General features: G+C 36.6%; 1 protein-coding gene and 1 pseudogene across 4 annotated transcripts in view; both read right to left on the minus strand.

Moving 5' to 3' along the window:
- Positions 1-591: 591 nt before the first annotated feature.
- The window catches only part of GLMN (glomulin, FKBP associated protein), a 32,649-nt gene continuing 10,592 nt past the window's right edge, over positions 592-22,648 (minus strand). For 2 of the 4 annotated variants that reach the window (XM_021689987.1, XM_021689989.1), the window contains 13 exons: positions 21,210-21,312; positions 13,684-13,871; positions 11,814-11,867; positions 10,175-10,205; positions 9,981-10,070; positions 8,822-8,863; positions 8,303-8,376; positions 6,791-6,875; positions 6,181-6,290; positions 5,401-5,464; positions 1,598-1,721; positions 919-1,001; positions 592-818 (listed from right to left, as the gene is read on the minus strand). In XM_021689987.1, coding sequence (XP_021545662.1) covers positions 702-818; positions 919-1,001; positions 1,598-1,721; positions 5,401-5,464; positions 6,181-6,290; positions 6,791-6,875; positions 8,303-8,376; positions 8,822-8,863; positions 9,981-10,070; positions 10,175-10,205; positions 11,814-11,867; positions 13,684-13,871; positions 21,210-21,312 — 1,165 coding nt within the window. In that variant the 3' untranslated portion in view covers positions 592-701. The remainder of the gene's footprint in view (positions 819-918; positions 1,002-1,597; positions 1,722-5,400; positions 5,465-6,180; positions 6,291-6,790; positions 6,876-8,302; positions 8,377-8,821; positions 8,864-9,980; positions 10,071-10,174; positions 10,206-11,813; positions 11,868-13,683; positions 13,872-21,209; positions 21,313-22,648) is intronic. The other 2 variants (XM_044914559.1, XM_021689988.1) reach the window with 2 other exon arrangements.
- LOC110580586 lies at positions 15,806-17,179 on the minus strand (annotated as a pseudogene).

Here is a 22,648-nt window from a genome sequence, read left to right on the forward strand (position 1 = left end):
TCCTGAGGTAGGGAAAGAAAGAGAAATTAAGGGGTGCCTGGTTGGCTCAGATGGTTAAGCATCTGCCTTCGGCTTGGGTCATGATCCCAGAGTCCTGGGATCGAGCCCACGTCTGGCTCCTGGCTCAGCAGGGAGCCTGCTTCTCCCTCTGCCTCTCCCCCTGCTCGTGCTCGCTCTCTCCCTCTCTCTCTCTGTATCTGTGTGTCTCGAATGAATAAATAAAATCTTTAAAAAAAAAAAAAAAAAAGGGAAATTAAGAGAAGCAGCCAACTGGCGTAATTGAAAACCTCTCCTGTATACTTTTACAGTGGTGTGATATCCTATTTGACACCAGGAATTCTGAAGTGTAACAAAGCATCTAATTGGAACATAAAGTGTAAAATGTATTTATAAATTCACTACAACTGTATGAATGAGGGCAATACAACTACATTTTATGAGATTATAATACAAAATTATTAGTTTGTATTGGATTTTCAACAGAATTTAGAATACATATTTGGGCATTATTTACCATGTAAACTATCTTTTTAAAACCAAAGAATACTACTGATCCATAATGTGTCATCACAGAAACCAGTATGAGAAAGGCTACCTTTATTTTTCTAGCAGTGTCTTACAGAAAAGTTTTTATAAGGGTATTAAATAATCATAATGGAAAATACAGTATTTTACTAGTTTTTATTTAGGAAATGGAGGTTTCACTTTATCCCAATATTTTCTTCAGGAGTAGACTTTGTTTTTATTTCAATGAGTTCTTCTACTCGAGCCAGAACACTTTCAATCAAATCAAATGTGAAAAGAGCTGAATGTAGGACCTGCAGTGCCAAGGGAAATTAGTGTTATATTAATGTTGCTGTTAAAGCAAAAAAACAAAAGTCTTCAGCTGGATATAGCTTAGGAAAATTTCAGATCTACCTTAAGCTGCATTTCAGGAGGCATATTAGGGATCTCTTCTCCACCTACAGTAACAGAACAAAGATCTTTAGACTTCTGGACTTCTGTAAGAGAAGAAAAAAAAAGTGTCACATTTAACCATTAAAACATATCTCAGATTTCAGTAATTTATAAGCTACTTTCATTATTATACCCATTACACTAAAAAAAAAAATTTCTAGTAATGCCTGTAAGAAATACTCCATAGCTATACAGAAAAGAGCAGAAGATTATATTATAGAATTGCTTGCTGACTTTAACAAGTAATTAATTCTGGATCTAAGATTCTTTTTCATAATTTGTACAGATTTACTTGAGGGTGAGGATGGACAGAGCCATACCCAAGTTAGTGTAATATCCAAACAGAAATACTTGTAATACAATTATATTCTTAATCAGAATTTGATTTTAATCTGGTTTTAAACCAGAATATGCTTCAATTTGGTTTAAATCTTTGTTAAGCCAATTTCAGGGTTAACTGGCTTACAGATCTGCTAAAAATCATTTTAATTATAAATAAAATGACTTGAGCTGTCATGGTTCCATGTTAGAAAATAAACAAGTATGAGATGAAAAAGTTCTTTATTTTGAATATAACTGACAGTTCTAAAATTTGACTAATTTTTAGACCTAACCAAAAATGAAATTGCACATTACCAACCTTGGCTATTTTCTTGGCTATTTTTAATTTCTGCTTCATAATGTGCTTTTGACATATTAAGTCCTGTATGGAGTGGCTTTAAGAAATTATTCTCAATCTTTCCAAGTTCTGTCCATAATCCAGTCTGTTCAGAAGAATTAATGAAAGAATTAGTTATTTGGTTCAACATTTCTTGATTGCCTACTATTATTAAACACACGTTGAGAGTTGGAGAAACAAAAATAAAATCTAATCCTTGCCTTCCAAGATAGTTTCCTATTTAATAAATACGTTCATTATTACATCTAGTTATTTTATGTGAATACCAATACAAACAAAAATGTACTTTGGACAGTGTACTCATTAATACACCATTTGGACAGCTCCTGATTTTTGAGATCTGTAACTCACAAGTTTTATTCATGAGAAAATTATTTGAGAATAATCCTTAATGATGAGACAGTTCTTTTCCTGTAAAAACCATCGCTACAATGACTACATTATATATTCCTTTAACTCATGACCTTTCAATTGATATCCTTGTCACAGATCTTGTTCTAGAGGATTCCCTCCCTTCCCTATTGATAGAAACATTTTTTTTAAAAGATCTTATTTTTTGAGAGAGCAAAAGCGAGAGGGAGAGGGAGAAGCAGACTCCTCGCTGAGCAGGGAGCTCAGTGTGGGGCTTGATCCCAGGACCCTGAGATCACGACCTGAGCCAAAAAGGCAGACACTTAACCAACTGAGCCACCCAGGCGCCCCGATGGAAACATTTCTAACACAAAGTTGTTAATGAACTTTCTGGTGATCAATGTAGACAGAGATTTTACCTGCCTAAGATAGCTTAGGTTTATTCTGTCATCCATATTATAAGTTTTTATTCCAAGAGCATGTCCTTCTATAGTACTTAAAGGAGAGTCATAAAGTCTTAATTTTATTAGGAAGAAAGGGAAATGGGAGGGGAGGGGCTGGAGGTAGGGGAGAAAGAAGGAGAAATGGAAAGAGAGAGGAGACAGAAGAGGAAAGAAAAAACTGAGTAGAAGAATTAAGTTTCCAGGTACTTTTTTTTTTTTTTAAAGATTTTATTTATTTGACAGAGACACAGCGAGAGAGGGAACACAAGCAGGGGGAGTGGGAGAGGGAGAAGCAGGCTTCCCGCAGAGCGGGGAGCCCGATGTGGGGCTCGATCCCAAGGCCCTGGGATCATGACCTGAGCCGAAGACAGATGCTTAACGACTGAGCCACCCAGGTACTCTTTGTACAAAGAAAATATCTTAGGTAAAAAAAAAGGAAACTTAGGAACCCAATTATCCTTAACTAGAAGTTGACCAGTTGAAACCTGTTTTGTAATCAACTTTTGATTATTCAGTTTTAAATAGTTAATATCTTTTATCAGGTATACAAACATCTCATAAAATTGATATTATTCATAATTCATAATTATATAAAGGTTCTCAAACTTCAATGTGCTAATTAAAAATGTAGATTTCTCTGCTTTACTTGGTGACTGAGTAGATTTAGGGCTAAACCCAAGAATTTACATTTATATGCATAAAGGAACAAATACCCAGGTGATTTTGATTAGGACTGTATGTTAAGATACAATGATCTAAAATGGCCCCATCCAATGCCAATGAGAAACTGAATTTTTAATTAAATTTTTTTGATTCACATTTTAAATATTCAGATATGGCTACTAAATATTTTATTTATTTGAGAGAGAGAGCACGGGCAGGGGAGGGAGGGCAGCAGGCAAAGGGAGAAGCAGACGCCCCCCTGAGCAGGGAGCCGGACGTGGGGTTTAGTCCTAAGACTTCGAGATCATGACCTGAGCTGAAGGCAGATGCTTAATTGACTGATCCACTCAGGCGCCCCTTGTTTTTGTTTTTAAAGATTTTAAGGCAATAAAATCGTGGAAAAATTAGGTTACAGAAAATCTGTTGTGCACTCTGTTCAGCATAATTCCACAAATCTTTCATATGATGAACTGTAATAATTTTAGAAGCATGTAGGAGTGTAAAAGCTATGGAAGTAAGAATATTTTCTCTTATAATAAGGTTACTAGATACTTAAAAAATACTACAAAGAAAATCATTTTAAGATTTATCTTCAATGTCTAGAAAAAGTAACTTAAGAATTAAAAAAATAGTTATAAGGATAAAAATAAAAATGTGAAGTTTTCACAAATGTTTGCTTTTAATTTTTCCCAAGTAGAATCACTTATGTAGTAACAAAAGTTTTTTCAGTTCTAAAGCTTACCTATATAATTCAAAATGCACTGTAGCCTATCTCAAAAAAAGACTATGCAGTTCTAAAAACAGTGAAATTTATTGCCAGAACAGACTGGGACCTCGCAAAAGATACAGTCAACCATGATAATGAAGAAATAAAAGAAGGAAATAATACACAAGGCATATGTTTCAATAAATGAAAACCCAAAACATGGATTATATGGAATTATATGTATGTGTATATATATGCCAGATACTTATATCTTTTTTCCTAAAAGCAAATCTGCATACATTATATAATTCAGTTTTTAAAAATTCCTGATACTTGTGGCCTTTACAATCTCCCATGGTTTCCCTTGACCCTGCTTTCATTCAACATATTACAATATCAATTTAGGACAAAAATAGGTAAGCGGGCAGATGGGAAAGTATATGAGTAGATAGGACAGAAAGTAAGGGATAAAAATTATTACGGACTGTGTATTAGAATAAATTACTGTAATTCAAAACAACATTTAAAGATACCTAGCAAAATAAATAAATAAAGATACCTACCAAACAGAACACTAGGTATAAAAACTAAGTTGGTTTTACCAAGAGAGATGGAGGTTCAAGAAAAGTTTTGTGAAGCTGAAGTGTGAGAGAAGATGCCTATAACTTATGCAGAGAGATAAAAGGGTGAAGGAATATAGGGTGAAAAGGGGAATGACTTCTGAAAAGAATGAGTCAGCTGACAGCAACCCAAAATAGTAGGAAAAGAAATGGATTATTATTCAATTATGAATCACTTTGTTTTGTATTTGAATGATCCTGTTCTTAATTTTCCTATATACCGGGGCACCTGGGTGGCTCAGTCGTTAAGCGTCTGCCTTCGGCTCAGGTCATGATCCCAGGGTCCTGGGATCGAGCCCCGCATCGGGCTCCCTGCTCCGTGGGAAGCCTGCTTCTCCCTCTCCCGCTCCCCCTGCTTGTGTTCCCTCTCTCGCTATGTGTCTCTCTGTCAAATAAATAAATAAAATCTTTAAAAAAAAAAAAAAAATTTTCCTATATACCTTTCTGATTGCTTCTCAGCTTTTCATCTGACTAGTTCAGCTCTCAGCATGCTTAACAGGTCAAAAATAGGTACTGGGAGGGGGTGCCTGGGTGGCTTACTCGGTTGAGTATCTTTTTTTTTTAGATAAACTCTAAAGTCTAAAATCTAAAAAAATGCTTCAATTAGTCATATTTGGTGAGGGGCTATCAAATTATCAGATGATTTTATTTTAGACAGCTTAGACTTAAATCATGACCTATAGGTGGAGGCAACTGAACAAGACACCCAAACATATGCACACTCCAAAAATTTAGTTAACTCAGGACCTGCAACGTATCTTCCTGACAGGGCTAAGCAATGCTTGCAGCAAGATAGCAGAGGTTCAATAGGAAAAGGAAAGGGAAGCTGGGTGTGGGGTGGTAAGGGCTCCTGGGAATTAGAGTAACTTCAGGTTTTAGAATAACTGCTGGTACTTCTCCTAGCCTTTGTTGTTGGGTAAGATAATATTGGCTCATGCATTTTGAATATACTGTTTCTTAAAAAAAAAAAAACTCACTTACTTGATTGTCTTTCTCATTATCTTTGATAACCAAATATCTCAATAAATTTAATGAAGCCATTATCCTGTTAATTAAAAATATATAATTTGTTACAGTACGGTTTTATATAATCAGCAATTTCAATGAATAAAATAAGTTAAAACCTAGGGCATATTTTTACAATTATGTTTGCCATTAGAAATTATTCCCCTTAACACATCTTTTGGAGTAGTAATTATCACTCTTGTTCTCCAAGTTCACAAAATAAAATTGTGAAAATTACTATTCTTTTCCCCTGAGGGAGCCTTGTTATCTTTAATACTTGAGAATAACATCCCTTACTGCCTGAATTTTAAGACTCCTTTTATAAGCTTACAACCACTTCTCATCATCCATGCTAGCAGACTGAAAGTAAAATTACATGTTGTCCTAGAAAACGAAACAATAAAACCCAAACCACATGTCTTTTATATAAGTTATATATATGAAATTCTTAGTTTTTAGTCACTACAGTGACTAAATGCTATAGTTGCAAATCCCTATGAGTTGTGTATTGGAACGCAGGGCACATCATAGGTATAAAATCATCCTGTTGGTCATAATTTTGGAAAGGAATTTTTAATTTCGTTTTTACACAGTATCTAATTACCTAAATATGAAAATCTTTATGTAATTTTATGAATTAGCCATAGATCAGAATGTAACAGGAAAATACATCTTATTTGTTCAGGTTTGCTAAGCAGGGGGGTTCCACATTTTATTGTGAATTTACTATGTGAACCTTAGTAATGGTCACCTTACCTATCTGAGTTTTGGAGTAAATCTGTTTCGGCACCCTCTGGGAGAAAGAGTACCAAATCTAGAAGTGAGATCAGCTGTGGGCCTGTAAACCATTTGTTGTTATGTGTTCTCTGAAAAGCAAAATAAAAATTGGGAAAGGTTTTAAATAACAGTTGATTAATTCATGTGTTTTTCTAATACCTTCATACTATAAAAATAAACATTACACATTTAAAATATATTTTTTAAACTTTCATTTCCATTCTTTCACACTCTTTGTAGACACTGGGAACAAAATGCCAGTTGAAAACATTGACATATTCTTTCTGTTTTCAATATAGAATTACTGACTATTCATAAACAGAGTAGACTTAAGTTTCCATTAATATTTCAGAAGTATAGAGCAAAACAAAGTCATATTCTCAGCTCAAAGAATTAATACTATTTAAATATATAGTTAACAAAATTTCAAAATTCAGGTTTTTAAAAAACAGAAATGGTGAATAAATATGCCCTAACACTAGATACAGAAGAAGTCCATAGGGTAAAGTCCACATTAATGTATTCCACAAATGAATGAATATATCCTACAAAATAAAAAAGATAATCAACACCTTAGCTATGCTCTTACCTTTAATGACACATCAATTTGATTTTTGATATTCTGAATAATGAAAGCCTCCACACCTGAATGATTACTTGTATTCAATAAGCACCTTAAAAGCAAAATTACAATACATTTGAACTTATCCTCAACTGCATTATACTTAAATGATGATGAAAATTTTACAAATTCAAATGGGCCATGTATTATTTCTAGAAATACAACAATCAGTGAAGACAGCAATGTGTCAACCAATTACCAAGTCACTTGTGGGTTCTTGCTGTAACCGGCAAATTCTTTTTTTTTTTTTTAAGATTTTATTTATTTGACAGAGACACAGCGAGAGAGGGAACACAAGCAGGGGGAGTCGGAGAGGGAGAAGCAGACTTCCCGCGGAGCAGGGAGCCCAATGCGGGGCTTGATCCCAGGACCCTGGGATCATGACCTGAGCCGAAGGCAGCCACTTAACGACTGAGCCACCCAGGCGCCCCCGGCAAATTCTATTTTAACTGGATCTTTCCAACAAGAAATTTCTATTAAACCTAATGTGAATCTTTTGTGCATATAGTTGCAATGACTTGACATGGCAAAAATGGGGACTAGTATATAATAGCCTAAAAACTCCCAGAATTACTCCCTGTGAAAGCAGACTAGTCTTGTTAGACTAACTTAATTACAAAAAAAGGAAACTCAGTATGAATGGCTTAAGAAGAAAGGGGGATTTCTTGGTAGGGATATAGGTAGATAAGAACAGGAAAGCTGGTTTAAGACCTAAGCATCAAATTAAAATTTCATAAACCTGGTCTAAGTCTTATCAATAGAAGTGAAGATGGGATCAAGGGTGCTAGTATTGGCCAATCCTCAAAAAAGACTTCTTGGCACATTGACATTGCCCAAATCTATTTTTAACTCATTTTTATTTACTACCAGGTATGTCAACAAACTAGGTCAACAGGCCAAATTCAGCCTGGTGCCTGTTTTCTTTTATTGGAACACATCCACCCCCCACTAAAGAGACAAAGTTGAGTAGTTGCAACAGAGACCGTGTGATACATAAATGTGTATTTGCTATTTGGCCCTTTATACAAAAGTCTGCTGCTCTTTAACTTGGAAAGTTGCTAGAATCTTTTTCCCCTTAAACAGCACTATTAATAATCTCTACTATTAACTTAACAGTGAATAGCCTATCAAAGTTATAACTCCAGAGCAATTAATTTCAACAGTGAATAATGGAGATTATTGACATGTAAAGTTCTAGCAGGAGCCTTATCAATCTCTTATTTAATCTCTCTCTAGTCTTTTAATTTTAGAATATTTCAATTAGTTGAACTGAAATACTATTATTCATATAATATGTATCCATAATATTTGACTAACCCTTCTCTACCTATAGGGATAAAAAAATTTATTATAATAAGGCTTCCAAGTAGAGTCGACTTACATGTAAAACATACTTAAATACTATAACCTGGAATAATTAAATGGCATTAATTTGGTTTTTAATCCATTACACACTTGACAACCATTCCTGATACCTACCTAAATAACGTATATTTGCCTTGTGAATCCAACTTGTTAATATACAGTTGAAGCATAGCTAAACTCTTTTTCCTCTAAAATAAAACAAATAATATTGTTACATAAAGTGGAGATTATAGTTGACTCTTGAACACGAGGAGTCTCAAATGTGCAGGTCCACTTATGAGCACATTTTTTTGATAAAGTGTAATACTGTAAATGTTTTTTTCTTACGATTTTTTTCTTATAATTTTCTTAACATTTTCTTTTCTCTAGCTTACTTTAGTGCATGCATATAGTATATAATACATATAACATACAAACTATATGTTAATCAACTCTTGTTATCAGTAAGGTTTCTGGTCAGTAGGAGGCTATTAGTAGTTAAGTTTTTAGGGAGTCAAAAGTTATACATGGCTTTTCGACTGTGCTGGAGGTTAGCACCCCTAATCCCTGGGTTGTTCAAGAATCAATTATGAACTATTCATTAAAATTTCTCACTGTAATTCATTATTATTTAGTCCCCAAACATTTACATACCAATGTCTCAATGGGGCAAAGTGTCATTACTTTGACTAAGCCCTGGAAATTAAAAAAAAAAATTCAGATATTAATAGATTACACTGACAATAGACAACTATATTATCAATGGTGGGTACTAAAATTTCAGAGAAGTGAAGGTAGGAGATATAAAAATTAAGTAAATTTTTCCCTGAGCCTCTTTATTTTTTTTTTTAAAGATTTTATTTGAGAGAGAGAGAGGAACATGAGCAGGGGTTGGGGGTGGGCGGGGGGGGGGGCAGCAGGAGAGGGACAAGCAGACTCCCCACTGAGCAGGGAACAAGATGTGAGGGCTCCATCCCAGGAGCCTGAGATCATGACCTGAGCTAAAGGCAGATGCTTAACTGATTGAGCCACCCAGGTGCCACTCCCCGAGCCTTTCATTCCACTCTTACATCTAAGGAAACTAAGTTCAATCCATTTTGTAATTAAAACTGAGGGGTGTTACAGAGCGTAAATTTAGAAGTCAATTGTAATTTACAATTTTGTCTAGAGTGGCAAAAAATGAAATTAGACATGTGAAAATATAATCCATTCATTAAAAAACAATCAGTGTTAATTTAGTAACAACAGCCATGTTCTTCTATTTAAACAGTGGAAAAACATGTTTCTACATCAACATCTTAAGACCCACCTGGCTATTATAACTAACAAATAGTACAAAGTAAAACAAATCACAGGAGGAAAAAACAAAATGTCTTTCTAGTAATGAGTCCATGCACCCCTTGATGGAGTCCTTAGGACTTGAGTTTATGAGTAAAGGAGTTTCATTTCCAAGGTCCCTACAGAAACAAAGTGCCAAAGAAGAAAATTATGTTTTTCCACTAAGTGTTATGCTATCAACTATGATAGCCATTAGCCACATATAGCTATTTAAGTTTAAATTAATTTAAATTAAATTAAAAATTCAGTTCCTTAATCAACTTTAGCCACATTTCAAGTGCTCAGTGTGGCTAGTGGCCTTCATACTGATCAGAGCTAGAACACTTCCACCATCACAGCAAGTTTTACTGGACACATGGGACTAGAGTTTTCAAAGGATATGGAGAAAAAGTAGGAGAGGAGTCTGAAAAGACCTTTACCTAAGTTCAAAATAGGAAAGGGGCTATGTCAAAATTAGAATACACATTTTACTTACCTGAGGTACAGTAAGAAAGCTCTTGATTTCTAAGTACTGGTGAAGTAGACCGTTGTCTTCTATTCTCAATAAACCATTCTCCAACAGATCCTACAGATTAAAATATATGCAGAGATACATATATAGCGAAATCAACAGCTGTATTTGTTGACAATGGCTGTGTGTAAATTACAATGGGCGCAAATGAATCTTACCACTCCTTTGGAGAAAACAGACTCTTCTGTTCTGGAAGAGAATATTAAAATTTATCAACATGGCTTTCTTTTTTTTAAAGATTTTATTTATTTGACAGAGAGAGAAATAGTGAGAGCAGGAACACAAGCAGGGGGAGTGGGAGAGGGAGAGAAGCAGGCTTCCCGCAGAGCAGGGAGCCAGATGCGGGGCTCGATCCCAGGACCCTGGGATCATGACCTGAGCCGAAGGCAGACACTTAACAACTGAGCCACCCAGGCGCCCCTCAACATGGTTTTCTAAACTGCTTTAGAATGATTCTTCATTTTAGGAAAAATAAAGCAAAAATTGAAATTTAAAGACTTTAAAAATATATATCATTAAGGAAAAATTCTGTTGAAGAACTTAGTCAAAATTCTTAATCCATGTTTGATCTGTCTTTTGACTTGGTTACTGACATCTGAATCTGACCAAAATCTGCCCTCTCAGGGCTTCTTTCATAGTAACAAATCAATAGATCTTCAACAGCAAGTGCTAAGAAACCAATTATACATGATATACTATGTATTCCAGTTGATTAATCTGTAAACTCTTTCCCATTCTTTTTATACAAGAAGTAAATGCTTTCCATTTATGATAATATTTTTTTAAAGGTGTATAATCTTTGTTAAGTAAATATTTAAGCTCTGTGGCAAAAAATTTTATCTAAGGCCTAAGTTTGTATTCTAACCATGCAAGGAGTTAAAACTGTTGTTTTTGTTTAATGACTAAATAGTTTGGAAATCTTAAGAATATAGAACTTAAGATTCAAATCAATACATATTCTCATTGTATGAATATAACAGAGACTAAAAAGAATGTAAAATCATTAAGACATACATAATACAATAAATTTACAGAGTTAATAACTACTCGTGCCAGGAGACCCTTGGAAATTCCTGCCTTGTAGGCCGAGGCTTTGGACATTTGCCATGTTACAAATCTTCCTTCACCTGGGAAGAGATGGGATTGATAAACTGTCACTAATGTTCCTATAGGATACTACTGAAAGGTCCTGATTGATCTCAAGAGATAATTTAAACATGTTACAAGAAAACACAAAGCGTATAGAGTTTTGCAAAATTCTTAAATATCTATCTGGAAGAATTATACATATTTGTCACTTTGTAATTTTTTTAAAGAGAAAGACTTGTATTCTTAATGCCTCAAATAAGAAAAGTTATTGGATATAATCACTGTCAATAATCTAATAATCTAAGTTATAAAAAGGTGGGGTCAAGGCACCTCCTTCCTTTCGATGCAGTTCAGATTGTGTCCATGAAGCAAAAACATGGATAAATTTCTTTTACTGACCACCTCTTCTTAGATTAAGGAGGCTGCAGTGGGAGAGAGGTGTTTTAATCTACCAACTTTTAAAATAAGAGAAGAAACTTCAGAAGCATATGATTGGAAATTACCTTAGAAGACAGTATTTTAATATTTAAAAGAGATTTTTTTGTTGTAAAACCTCTTTGACTCATTTTTGTCTCACGTTTACATCACTGTTTTATAAAATAACCAATTAATTAGGGTCTGGCAAAGAGAAGGTAGTCTCCCCCACTCTTAACAAGAACTACTTTAATACCACTATTTAATTCTGAGATGCCATCTAAATGATCTTACCTTTGCAAAAAGACTTCAATATGCCCCATATTAAATTGCAAAAGGTACGATGGGCTAAAATAGACAACATATATATATATGTATATATCATCACATACACGTACATTTTTAGAAATTTTATATACATAAACACTGTTACGGGTTGAATTGTGCCCCCCTCTAAAAAGAAATATTGGAATCCTAACCTCTAGAAAGAACCTCAGCATATGACGTTATTTGGAGATAGGGCCACCTTATTTATTTTTTTTAAATTGGGATGAACAAGAACCTCCCCACCCTGGAGATAAAGTGAAGTCATTAGTGTGAGCCCTAATCTGGTACAACTGGTGTCCTTATAATAAAGGGAAATGTGGACAGAGACATACACAGAGAGAATGCCATATGAACATGAAGGCAGAATGGAGTGATAGATCTACAAGCGAAGAAACATCAAGGATTGCCAGCAAACCACCAGCAAACAGGGGAGAGGCATGAAACAGATTCTCCCTCAGAGCTCTCGGAAGGAACCAATCCTGCCCACACCCTGACCTTGGACTTCTATCCTCCAGAACTATGAGACAAAAAATTTCTGTTATTTTAAAACTATCCAGTTTGTGGCATTTTATTATGGCAGCCTTAGCAAACCAACATACGTACCTAAGTCGTTCTGGTGGTAGTATGATGAAGAGTACAGGCTCTAGGGTCAGATGGAACTGTCTGGAAGGCAGCTGTGCTAACCACTATACCACCACCACCTACTCAGAATGGTTTGAATCTACCTATCCCACTAGTTAAGTTGTATGGTATTGACTGGTATCCTAACTTGTCTAAGCCTGTTATTTTCATCTGTAAAATGAGAATGCTCTATTTCATAGTATTGTAAAGATTAGATAATGCATACAAAGCTGTCTGCATATTGTTTAATACATGGTGAACATGAAAGTCGTAACCATTATTGCAGTATTTACATAGAAATATATCCCCAGGTATTTATACATAAATATATAAATGCACACAAAGAGATACACCTATGGCCTGCAAGACAAGCAAGCACGTGATCCTTATTATCATGGATATTAAAGTCCAAAAGGTATTACATTATAAAATTATATATTTATTTAAAAAATAATTTTGATAAACTTTATGGAAAAAGGAGGACAAGGTTAAGATAATTACAACAGTTGGGTGATGAGAGAAGACCTTCCTCATAAAGTGATATTTAAGGTTAGAGATGGTCTAAGCATATACAAAGGCCCTATAGCAGAAAGGTTCATGACACATTTGAATAAGAAACCAAAAAAAGGTCTGTGTTACTGGAGCATAGTAAACAAGACAAAAGGTGTAGAAGGTGAACCAGGACAACCAAGCAGGGACCAGATTATGCATAAGCTTGTCTCATGTGAAGATTTTTAGACTTTAAAGCAATAAATAGCCACTGAAGGGTTTTCATTAGGGACTACTCTTAGTGTTTTGAAAGAGCTGGATTAAAAAGGACTGAGGTTGGATATATAAATACTCAGGATTACATGAGTAATACAGTTAAAAGAAGATGGCAATTTAGACCACTCCATAGGTAACTGACTAGTTCCCTCCCTTATAAACCAAGATGATCCCAACAGCTTCAAGACCAAGCCCAACAGTTTGGCTTCACACTTTCTGAGTCTTGTCCCCATGATTATGTCTGTTTCAACCCTACCCTCCCCGCCAACACCTTTTCACTCTTTGAGTACTACTGGCTTTAATAGATGATAGGCAGTAATATTAATAAAAATAGCTTTTGTTTATACTTCATTTAAAATGTATTAGTACATTAATAAACATATACTGGAAATTAGATTGAGTTTGATACTCCTTTTAGAATTACATGAAGAAACCAAACATTAATTCCTACCTTAAGACCATTGGAAGCTGATCAATACTGATGCCCTGGACAAATACCAGATAGGCCAGAGAAGCCATAGAGTCTGCTAACTGTTTTTCTTCTTCTTCCTCAAATTCAAGATAGTCCCAAGTCCTCTTTTTCCTTCCATGATTAAAAATCATTTTGGGAAAAGGATGTCCAATTGCTGATAAAAAGCCCTGTGAAACAGATAAAGTAAGCTATAGCAGGCAGGCTCTATTATGTTCTTCCCATCCTCCCCAGCCATATTCACATCCTGTATAATCCCCTCCCTTGAGTGTCAGTGGGACCTGTTGGACTTGCTTCTAACCAACAAAGTATGGCAAGATGTCACCCCATGTTGAGATTATGTCATGACAAAAGTGAAAGGATTTTTGCAGAGGTATTTAAGGTACCAAATCAGTTGATTGGGGTCATTCAGAATGGTGACTATCTTTGGTGGGCCTGACTTAAGCAGGTAGAAGACTTTTAAAAAGGGGCCAAGCCCTTCTTCAGAGTCAGAAACTCACCTCTGTAGGCATTAAAGAACTAAGCTGCCATGTAATGAGAGGGCCTACAAGAGAGGGCTGTAGGGCAAGGAACTACAGACAGCCTCTAGGAGCTGAAAATGGTCCCTGACCAAATAGCCAACAAGAAAATGGGGACCTCAATCTATAGCTTCAAGGAGATAAATTCGCCAACAACCTGAGGGAACCGGGTGGAAAGATGAAAAAATTTTAGAGATGGATGGTGGTGACAGCTGCATGACAATGTGAATGTATTTAATGCCACTGAACTGTACCCTTAAAAATGGTTAAAATAGTAAATTTTACGTTATATATATTTTATCACAACTTTTTTTTAAAAAGTGCTTCAGAGGTATTTGAAAACAATCTAAAAATGTGAGACATACAAATATCATGAAATGATAGTAAACTAACTACTCAGATAAAGAATACTCTAGGAGCAGTGCTCCACTGACCACTGTCTTCCTAGATACAGAGTGGGCAGGAGGAATACTGGTCAGTGGCACCAGAGGCTTTGGAAAACAGTGCTGCTATCTCAGGTTGTAAGGGTTCTTGTGTCATAAGAGAAAAAGCATGAGTGGACAGGACTACAGTTTTATCTTTTTTTTTAAGGAGGGAAGAAGAGAGAAAAAGAGACACTCAGGAAACATAAGGCCACTCCTATGCCTCTTATGTTATTTCTAATTATAGTATACTAGAAAGCATCTGGTCTTCAGAGTCCAATGGAATTGATTTGAATTTTGGCTTTACCACTTATTAGCTGTGAGATACTGGACAAGTTACCTAACTTCTCTAAAGCCTCAATCTCCCTATCTAGAGAATGATACAATGTCTATGTCAAATATTTATTGAGAAGGTTCACAAAAAGAGTATAAGAAAAGGTTACAACAAACTACTATATACAAAGGGAATGACAAAAGCAGCTAAATCAGAATACTGACCTTCCACATATTCACTCATTTATTTTAATAAATACTTGAATGTCAGGCACTGCACCTGACATTGTGGGGAATTATAAAGTCAAATAAGACTTTTCCAGCCTTCAGGGAAGTAAAATCTGCTGATCCCAGATGGCTCCATTAGTCATTTCAGAACACAAAAAAGAACCATGGGAAATCATCCTCAGTCACAAGAGACTGCTATTCAGCTACCAGATGCTAAATATATACTTGCATACTGATTTTCAAAGCCACGCATTCCTGTTATAGCTATAAGACAACAAGTTTACTGTACTTGGATTCTAAATGTCCTCTTAATCATGAAGCTCCATTTCTTCATTCGGCCAATACTAGATATATTTTTTTTTTCCCAGAGTAAGATTAGCCTTTTAAAAAATCATTACATATAACCAGATTCTTCAGTGCTGCTTTAGGATACATGGAGTCCACCTGTGTCCAAATTAGGGCCTTCACTATCTACCCACACACCCTCCAGCAGTCTTGCTCATACCCAGGATGTACCTGCCACTCCATAATTTCTCATGGCAGCCTTGGCCCTTTTAGGCATGTTTCTGTGGTGAAACCCTTGGGACATTCAAGCAGTTCTATATCAAAATAACTTCTGCCAAAGGAGGGATAGTTAAGGCTATCAATCTCAAGCATGCCACACTTACCTGAACTTCTCCAGCACAGAACAGAAGGCATCTCCTCACTTCATCTCCTACCCTGATTTCACCTCTATTTTTTTTTTTTAATTTTTAAAATTTTAATACAATTCAAATCAGCGTGCCAGGTTCATTTCAGCTCCTTCACTGCCAAAACTGAGGGCAGGGGCTGCTTTAGTTTCTCTGCCTTCTTTGTGTGTGATGACCAAGGTGTATACTAGGTCTCTGCTGCATCGAACTTTTAACTTCACCATTATCCTTTATTTTTCTTGATTTGGCATCCTTCCGCCTGGCCATGAGCAGAAAGTCCTTGATTTTTTCAATTTTGCAAAGAATGGCTATGAGGGGTACAGGGGTGCATGTGGCTGGCACAGCAAGTGGCAAAAAAAGAGCTCACCTCTACTTGACTGCTTTGTGCTTCCTCATTCTGTCTCTACTTACAATGATCCTTCCGCTGAGGTCTTACGACCTCTTCCCTACACCCTCAACCTCTTCATAAGATACTTGCTCTATCTCACTGCTATAATTAAACCTGACTTGATTTCTGGTGCAAGCTGCTCATCCTCTCACATCTCTTCCACAGCACAGTCAGGGAGGCAGCAGTGGGGAAGGGTGGTATGGGTAGAGCCTGGGTATTATCTTGGTTCTTCCTGCACTCTCAAGCAAAAACACATTTTCCTTTGAGGCAGATGCCATACTGCCCTTTATCTGTCCTATCTCTGGCATATGCTGACTGCCAGGTCATTGCCTCACATTCACTGAAGACTCTGGTACCTGCTCACAATCATTTTCTCTATCCAACTCCTGCTACCATATGGGAAAAAATTCAATGTTCATGTAGATAACTCCTCTAATAGGCCAGCCTCAGGGCTCTTGATTTCTGAATTCCAATGACCTTAATTTCTAATTCATTTCAGCACATAATCGCAGCATTTGCAGCTATTCTACATTAGATACCTAAACCCCAACATCTCATTTTGTGACTTTAACTTCTTTTCTACCTCTGACTTTTCTAGTTCTGGGATCCCTTCATCTAACCTACCTGTCTGTCCCCTCCTAACTCCCCTTCTTTCCCTGTCCAACCAACACATTATTGGTTAGTTGAACTACCTACACCCTATATTTTCTTCAGCTCCATCTACCCGATAAAATGCCAGCTTGGGAAAATAACTACAATCCACCTTCTCTACTTCTATACCCAGGCAGTTGAGTACTGCTGGCAAAAAATCATACACAAATACAAACTGTTACCACTATAGTTGTGGTCTCCAACCACAGTTGAATGCTCAGACTACTGACTAATGCTTTTATGGTCTTCTACCATCTATTTCCTTTCCCTTCAGTATTCCAAACCCTTACCAATTCCTTGAAGCCCCATTTCTAATTCTTAGATTCTTTTTTTTTTAAGATTTTATTTATTTATTTGAGAGAGAGACAGAGAGAGTAGGAGAGAGAACACGAGCAGGGTGAGGGGCAGAGGGAGAAGTAGACTCCCCGCTGAACAGGGAGCCCAATGCGGGACTCGATCCTGGGACTCCAGGATCATGACCTGAGCTGAAGGCAGACGCTTAACCGACTGAGCCACCCAGGCGCCCTAATTCTTAGATTCTTAAGAGATCTCCTTCACCTAGAAATCTGAAGCCAGTGAGTTTGATTCCCTTCAATTTTAATATTCCATTCCTGCTACAAATTTCCCTGCATGCATACCCATTCTTACCTCCTCTAGGTGTCCTTAATCCTGTGCTCAGCTGTGTGCTCTCGAGCCACACTATTTCAGTTATCCGATAGAACACTTCTCTTTTCCTCTCTAATGGTTCCCACCCCTTCAGTCTATAAATATACATGCTCAAGACTCCCTATCTCCCCCATTACCTTCCTACCTCAGGGCCATGTCTTCCCACTACTCTTCTTTCTTATCCTGTTTTGAAGAACACCTTATACTAGTTGGCATCTTTTTCTCATTGTTCATGCACTCCTTTAACCACTCCACTGTTTTTTGTCTCCAACACTCCACTTAAACTGTTCTTGCTAAGATTATCAATGCCTGGGGCGCCTGGGTGGCTCAGTCGTTAAGCGTCTGCCTTCAGCTCAGGTCATGATCCCAGGGTCCTGGGATCAAGCCCCGCATCAGGCTCCATCCTCTGCAGGAAGCCTGCTTCTCCCTCTCCCACTTCCCCTGCTTGTGTTCCCTCTCTCACTGTGTCTCTCTCTGCCAAATGAATAAATAAAATCTTTAAAAAAAAAAAAAAAAAGGGCGCCTGGGTGGCTCAGTTGGTTAAGCAACTGCCTTCGGCTCAGGTCATGATCCTGGAGTCCCGGGATCGAGTCCCGCATCGGGCTCCCTGCTCAGCGGGGAGTCTGCTTCTCCCTCTGACCCTCCTCCCTCTCATGCTCTCTGTCTCTCATTCTCTCTTTCTCAAATAAATAAATAAAATCTTTAAAAAAAAAAAAAAAAAAAAAAAAAGATTATCAATGCCATCTCCCTAAATCCAATGGATGCTTTTCAACTGTTACTTTACAGGCTACATGTAACATGACCAATCACTTTTTTCTTCCTTAAACTCTACTACCCCAGTTTCTGTGATATCTGTACCACCTCTGTGACCCTTCTTTCTTGGTCTCTTTGGTAGGCTTATCTTAAGTGTTGGTACTCTGTAGGGTTCAGTCCTATGCCCTTTTCTTTTCTCACACTTAACTACCTCTTTAGACGATCTCATCAAAATTTGATCACCATTCAAAATTTTCCCCTTGAAAACCTGCTCTCTGGGAATTAAATATATATTAAGAAATTACTGTTAAGGGGTGCCTGGGTGGCTCAGTTGTTAAGCATCTGCCTTCGGCTCAGGTCATGAGCCCAGGGTCCTGGGATTGAGCCCCGCATTGGGCTTCCTGCTCCGTGGGAAGCCTCCTTCTCCCGCTCCCACTCCCTCTGCTTGTGTTCTGCTTTCGCTGTGTCTATCTCTGTCAAATAAATAAAAATCTTTAAAAAAAAAAAAAAGAAATTACTGTTAATCTTGTTAGATGTCATAATGAATTGTGGCTATTTTTAGAAGTCCTTACTAATTAGAGAAGCATACTTGAAGACTTATGGATGATAGGTCTAGGACTTGCTATAAAATACTACAGTAAAAAAAGATTGGCAAAATGTCAAAATTGTTAAAGCTGGGTAATGGGTACATGAGGTTACGTTATATTGTTCTTTCTACTTTTCTGGATTTTTAAAATTATCTTAATAAAAAATGTTTTTAAAGCACAAAACACCCTGTTCCTTGCCCTGTATTCTCTATCTCAATCATCTGCCCAGTTACCCAAGCATAAAACTTCATCCATGAATCAACTTTTTAAATTTTCTAAATCCAATTAATGACCAAATTTTTTATTTTGCTCTCTCCTCTTCATCTCTACAACCATTTCAAGGATCCCATTATTTCTCACTTAACTCCCAAAACACACCTAAGGATCTCCCTATTTCTAATCTTACCTTGGTTAAATTCAACCTCCACTGATGTGATGAATCCAAAACAATTACATCACTCCCAGGCTTAAAATCCTGCAACAGTTACCAATTTTCATATCTATCTTCTCAAAATAGGGTACATTTATCATATAAGGTAATGTTTATACTATATCCAGGGGATTATGCTGTACGCTAACACTGGCAACAATGAGGCGGCCCCAGTCTCCTGGGAAACCCCTCCCCTTTTCTCCCTCTACATCACTCAGAGCCTCTTCTCAACTATCTTGACCATCAGCATTAACCCCATTAACTATGTAACCCTATTTATATTAGTTACCAGATTATTTCTTATCCTCAGAATCTAGTTCCCCTAAATTTCTGGCATCTCCTCTTCTAAACCCTTCTCCTACCTCTTCTCAGATCTCAGGTACCCTTCAAAGTATGGCCTGTGGAACTCAAAGTTATTAGCAAAATCCATTCTTCATGAAATTGTCTCTTACCTCTTTTGCTCTAAAAGAAATCTGACTCTTCTGAAAACAACTATTTTCTCTGCAGACCTCTCAAAGAGTTGCTATTTTTCACCCATATCCACTATACCAAGCCTGGAAGTAAAATACCTATTCTCCTTGCTGCTTTTAGACCATTCTCCCCCATCCTCTCTGAACCCCTCAGCTTTGAAACTCATTTCATGTGACTATCCAACATCTACCCCAAGGTTACTCCATTAATTGGGTTTTGGACATTATTCTTATAATTGTGTGACTTAAATGTACAACCAAAGAACTTCTAATACCATGGACTCTCAGGTACTTCACTGTCTAGTCCAATGATTTCAGTCTCCACCCGCTCCTTAGAACACCCACCCACTCCATGGTCATACCCCAGGCATTGTTATTAGTAACTGAACTTTTCCACAGTATTATTTCAAGCATCCTGTTCTTTAATCTCCAATCTTTTCAGCTCATTCCTTTTAGTAACCTAGCTCCAACAACTTGTCAGTCACACTGGGAACTACAATCCAGTGATCCCATCATCTTTTCCACTGTCTCTCACATTTAGTACGTCCAAACTTCCTTCCTTACTCAGCTTAAATTCTACTGTCCATCACAGTCACTTCCTTGCATACATGTCTTTCCCCCTCTCTTGCTTTGTAGAACTCACACAGTTCTCGAAACTCTGACCTAGTTAAATCCAACTTTCTTCCTATACAGCTGAACATGGCTGAAGAAAACCCACAACCACAATGACTGCTCTAACCTGAAATTCATGACTATCAATCTCAAGTACATATTTTCCATATTTCAAATTAGTTCCCTAATATAGAATCCCAACACACTTAAAAATACTCTTGGATGCATTAAGCCAAATTACTTTTAAAATAAAATTTACTTATTTCTGGAGTTATTTTGAAAATATTTATCATAAGTCTTAAAAGTGAGAATATCCTTTGGCACAGAAATTCCACTTCTAGAAATTTAAGAAAACAACTAAAGAAATATGCAAAGATTTGGTTAAAAGGATACTTACCGCAGACTTAACAGTTAAAAAAAGAAAGTTGGAATTGTTTTATAATGCTGAAAAATTGGAGAAAACATAGAGCTAGATGGCCCAAGTTAAACAAAAACAAAAAGACAATGTAAAAATATTCATAATATGTTAAGAGAAACAAAGCACATTACAAAGGAGTATGTATAATGCTATAGAATCTTTAAAAAAATTATACCTATGTATATATTTATTTCTGACTACAAAAGCAAAGTCTGGAAGGTGTTAATTTCATTACCCAAATAATATTGCTGTTTATTTTCCATCCTTTTATCTGTTCTACAAAAAATACGTATCACATTAATAATGTATCAATTTACATGCCCATGTGCAGTACATGAGAATATAGCAGGATAACATTTTAAATTATAGCAGATTTTATGGCAGATTAAATAGCTATACTTACTATTATTTCAGATGCAAAACATCTTAAAGGATCATTTCCAGCTTCTTTGGACTGCTCAAAGAATTGTGCTGTCAGCAAAGGGCATTTCAAGCTTTTGAAACAACTAAGGTATAAGAAATAGGTAACTGTGAATAGAGTATTTCCTAAGTATAAAATGTCTAGTTCTATAAACATATCAAAGTTAATTCTACATGAAAAATAACTCAACCACCTGTAAAACTGCCGATGTAATATCCTTCCTCCTAGGGGCGCCTGGGTGGCTCAGTCGGTTAAGCAGCTGCCTTCAGCTCAGATCATGATCCCAGGGTTTCAACCCACCCCGGGCTCCACCCGCATCGGGGTCTCCGCTCAGCGGGGAGCTTGCTTCTCCCTCTCCCTCTGCCTGCCACTTCCCCTGCTTGTGCTGTCTCTCTGTCAAATAAATAAATAAAACTTTAAAAAAAAAAACCCTTCCTACTGGTATTGGGGAAAGCATGAGAACACCTTGCTAGACTCTGTGGTAAGATGCACTTCCATGTCTGGACTATATCAGTGGTTACTGAAGGTTTAAGGACTAGTGCTATTCCATGATGTAGTTTTCATTAGGTCAAGGAAAAATCAGGAAATGTAATTTTTTTCATAAAGCTCCATTTGTTTTATTTAGAAAACCAAACTTTATTCTGTGATTAAGCCTTCCCAATTTCTTTAGTTTAAATATCTTTACTTCATGAAATAATGGGTTCTATAAATGGCAAAAATTTTTTTAATGTCCTAACCTGAAAAAATAGAAAGCTAACTATAGTTTTAGTCTCCAAAATTTAAGATAAAATTACTAGTCCATGTAATTCAATAATCTAGTCCAATACTGTCCAACAGAAATATAATACATGCCCCACATATAATTTAAAATCTTTTAGTAGTCACATTAAAAAAGAAACAAGGGAAAGTAGTAACTTTTCTTATTAACCCAATATATCTGAAGTATTATCTCAATATGTCAGTATGAAAATTACTGAGGGGCGCCTGGGTGGCTCAGATGGTTAAGCGTCTGCCTTCGGCTCAGGTCATGATCCCAGGGTCCTGGGATCAAGCCCCACACCGGGATCCCGGCTCTGCGGGAAGCCTGCTTCTCCCTCTCCCTTTGCCCCTGCTTGTGTTCTCTCTCTTGCTGTGTGTGTCTCTCTCTGTGTCAAATAAATAAATAAAATCTTAAAAAAAAAAAAAATTCTTGAGGTATTTTAGTATTTTTTTTAATAACAAGTCTTCAAAATCCAAGGAGCATTTTATACTTAGAGCACATCTTAATCTGGACTAGCCATACATCAAGTGCTTGACAGCCACACTGAACAGCGCATGTTTACTGTATAGTGCCCCTAGACTGAATGCTGTTGGGTACTCTGTTACCATTTTTGTGGTCAAGTTGGATGTTCAACTGTCTGGTGCTGCTTCTGTTGCTTTCA

This window comes from Neomonachus schauinslandi, chromosome 4 (assembly GCF_002201575.2).
Source record: "Neomonachus schauinslandi chromosome 4, ASM220157v2, whole genome shotgun sequence".
Classification (NCBI taxonomy): Eukaryota; Metazoa; Chordata; class Mammalia; order Carnivora; family Phocidae; genus Neomonachus; species Neomonachus schauinslandi.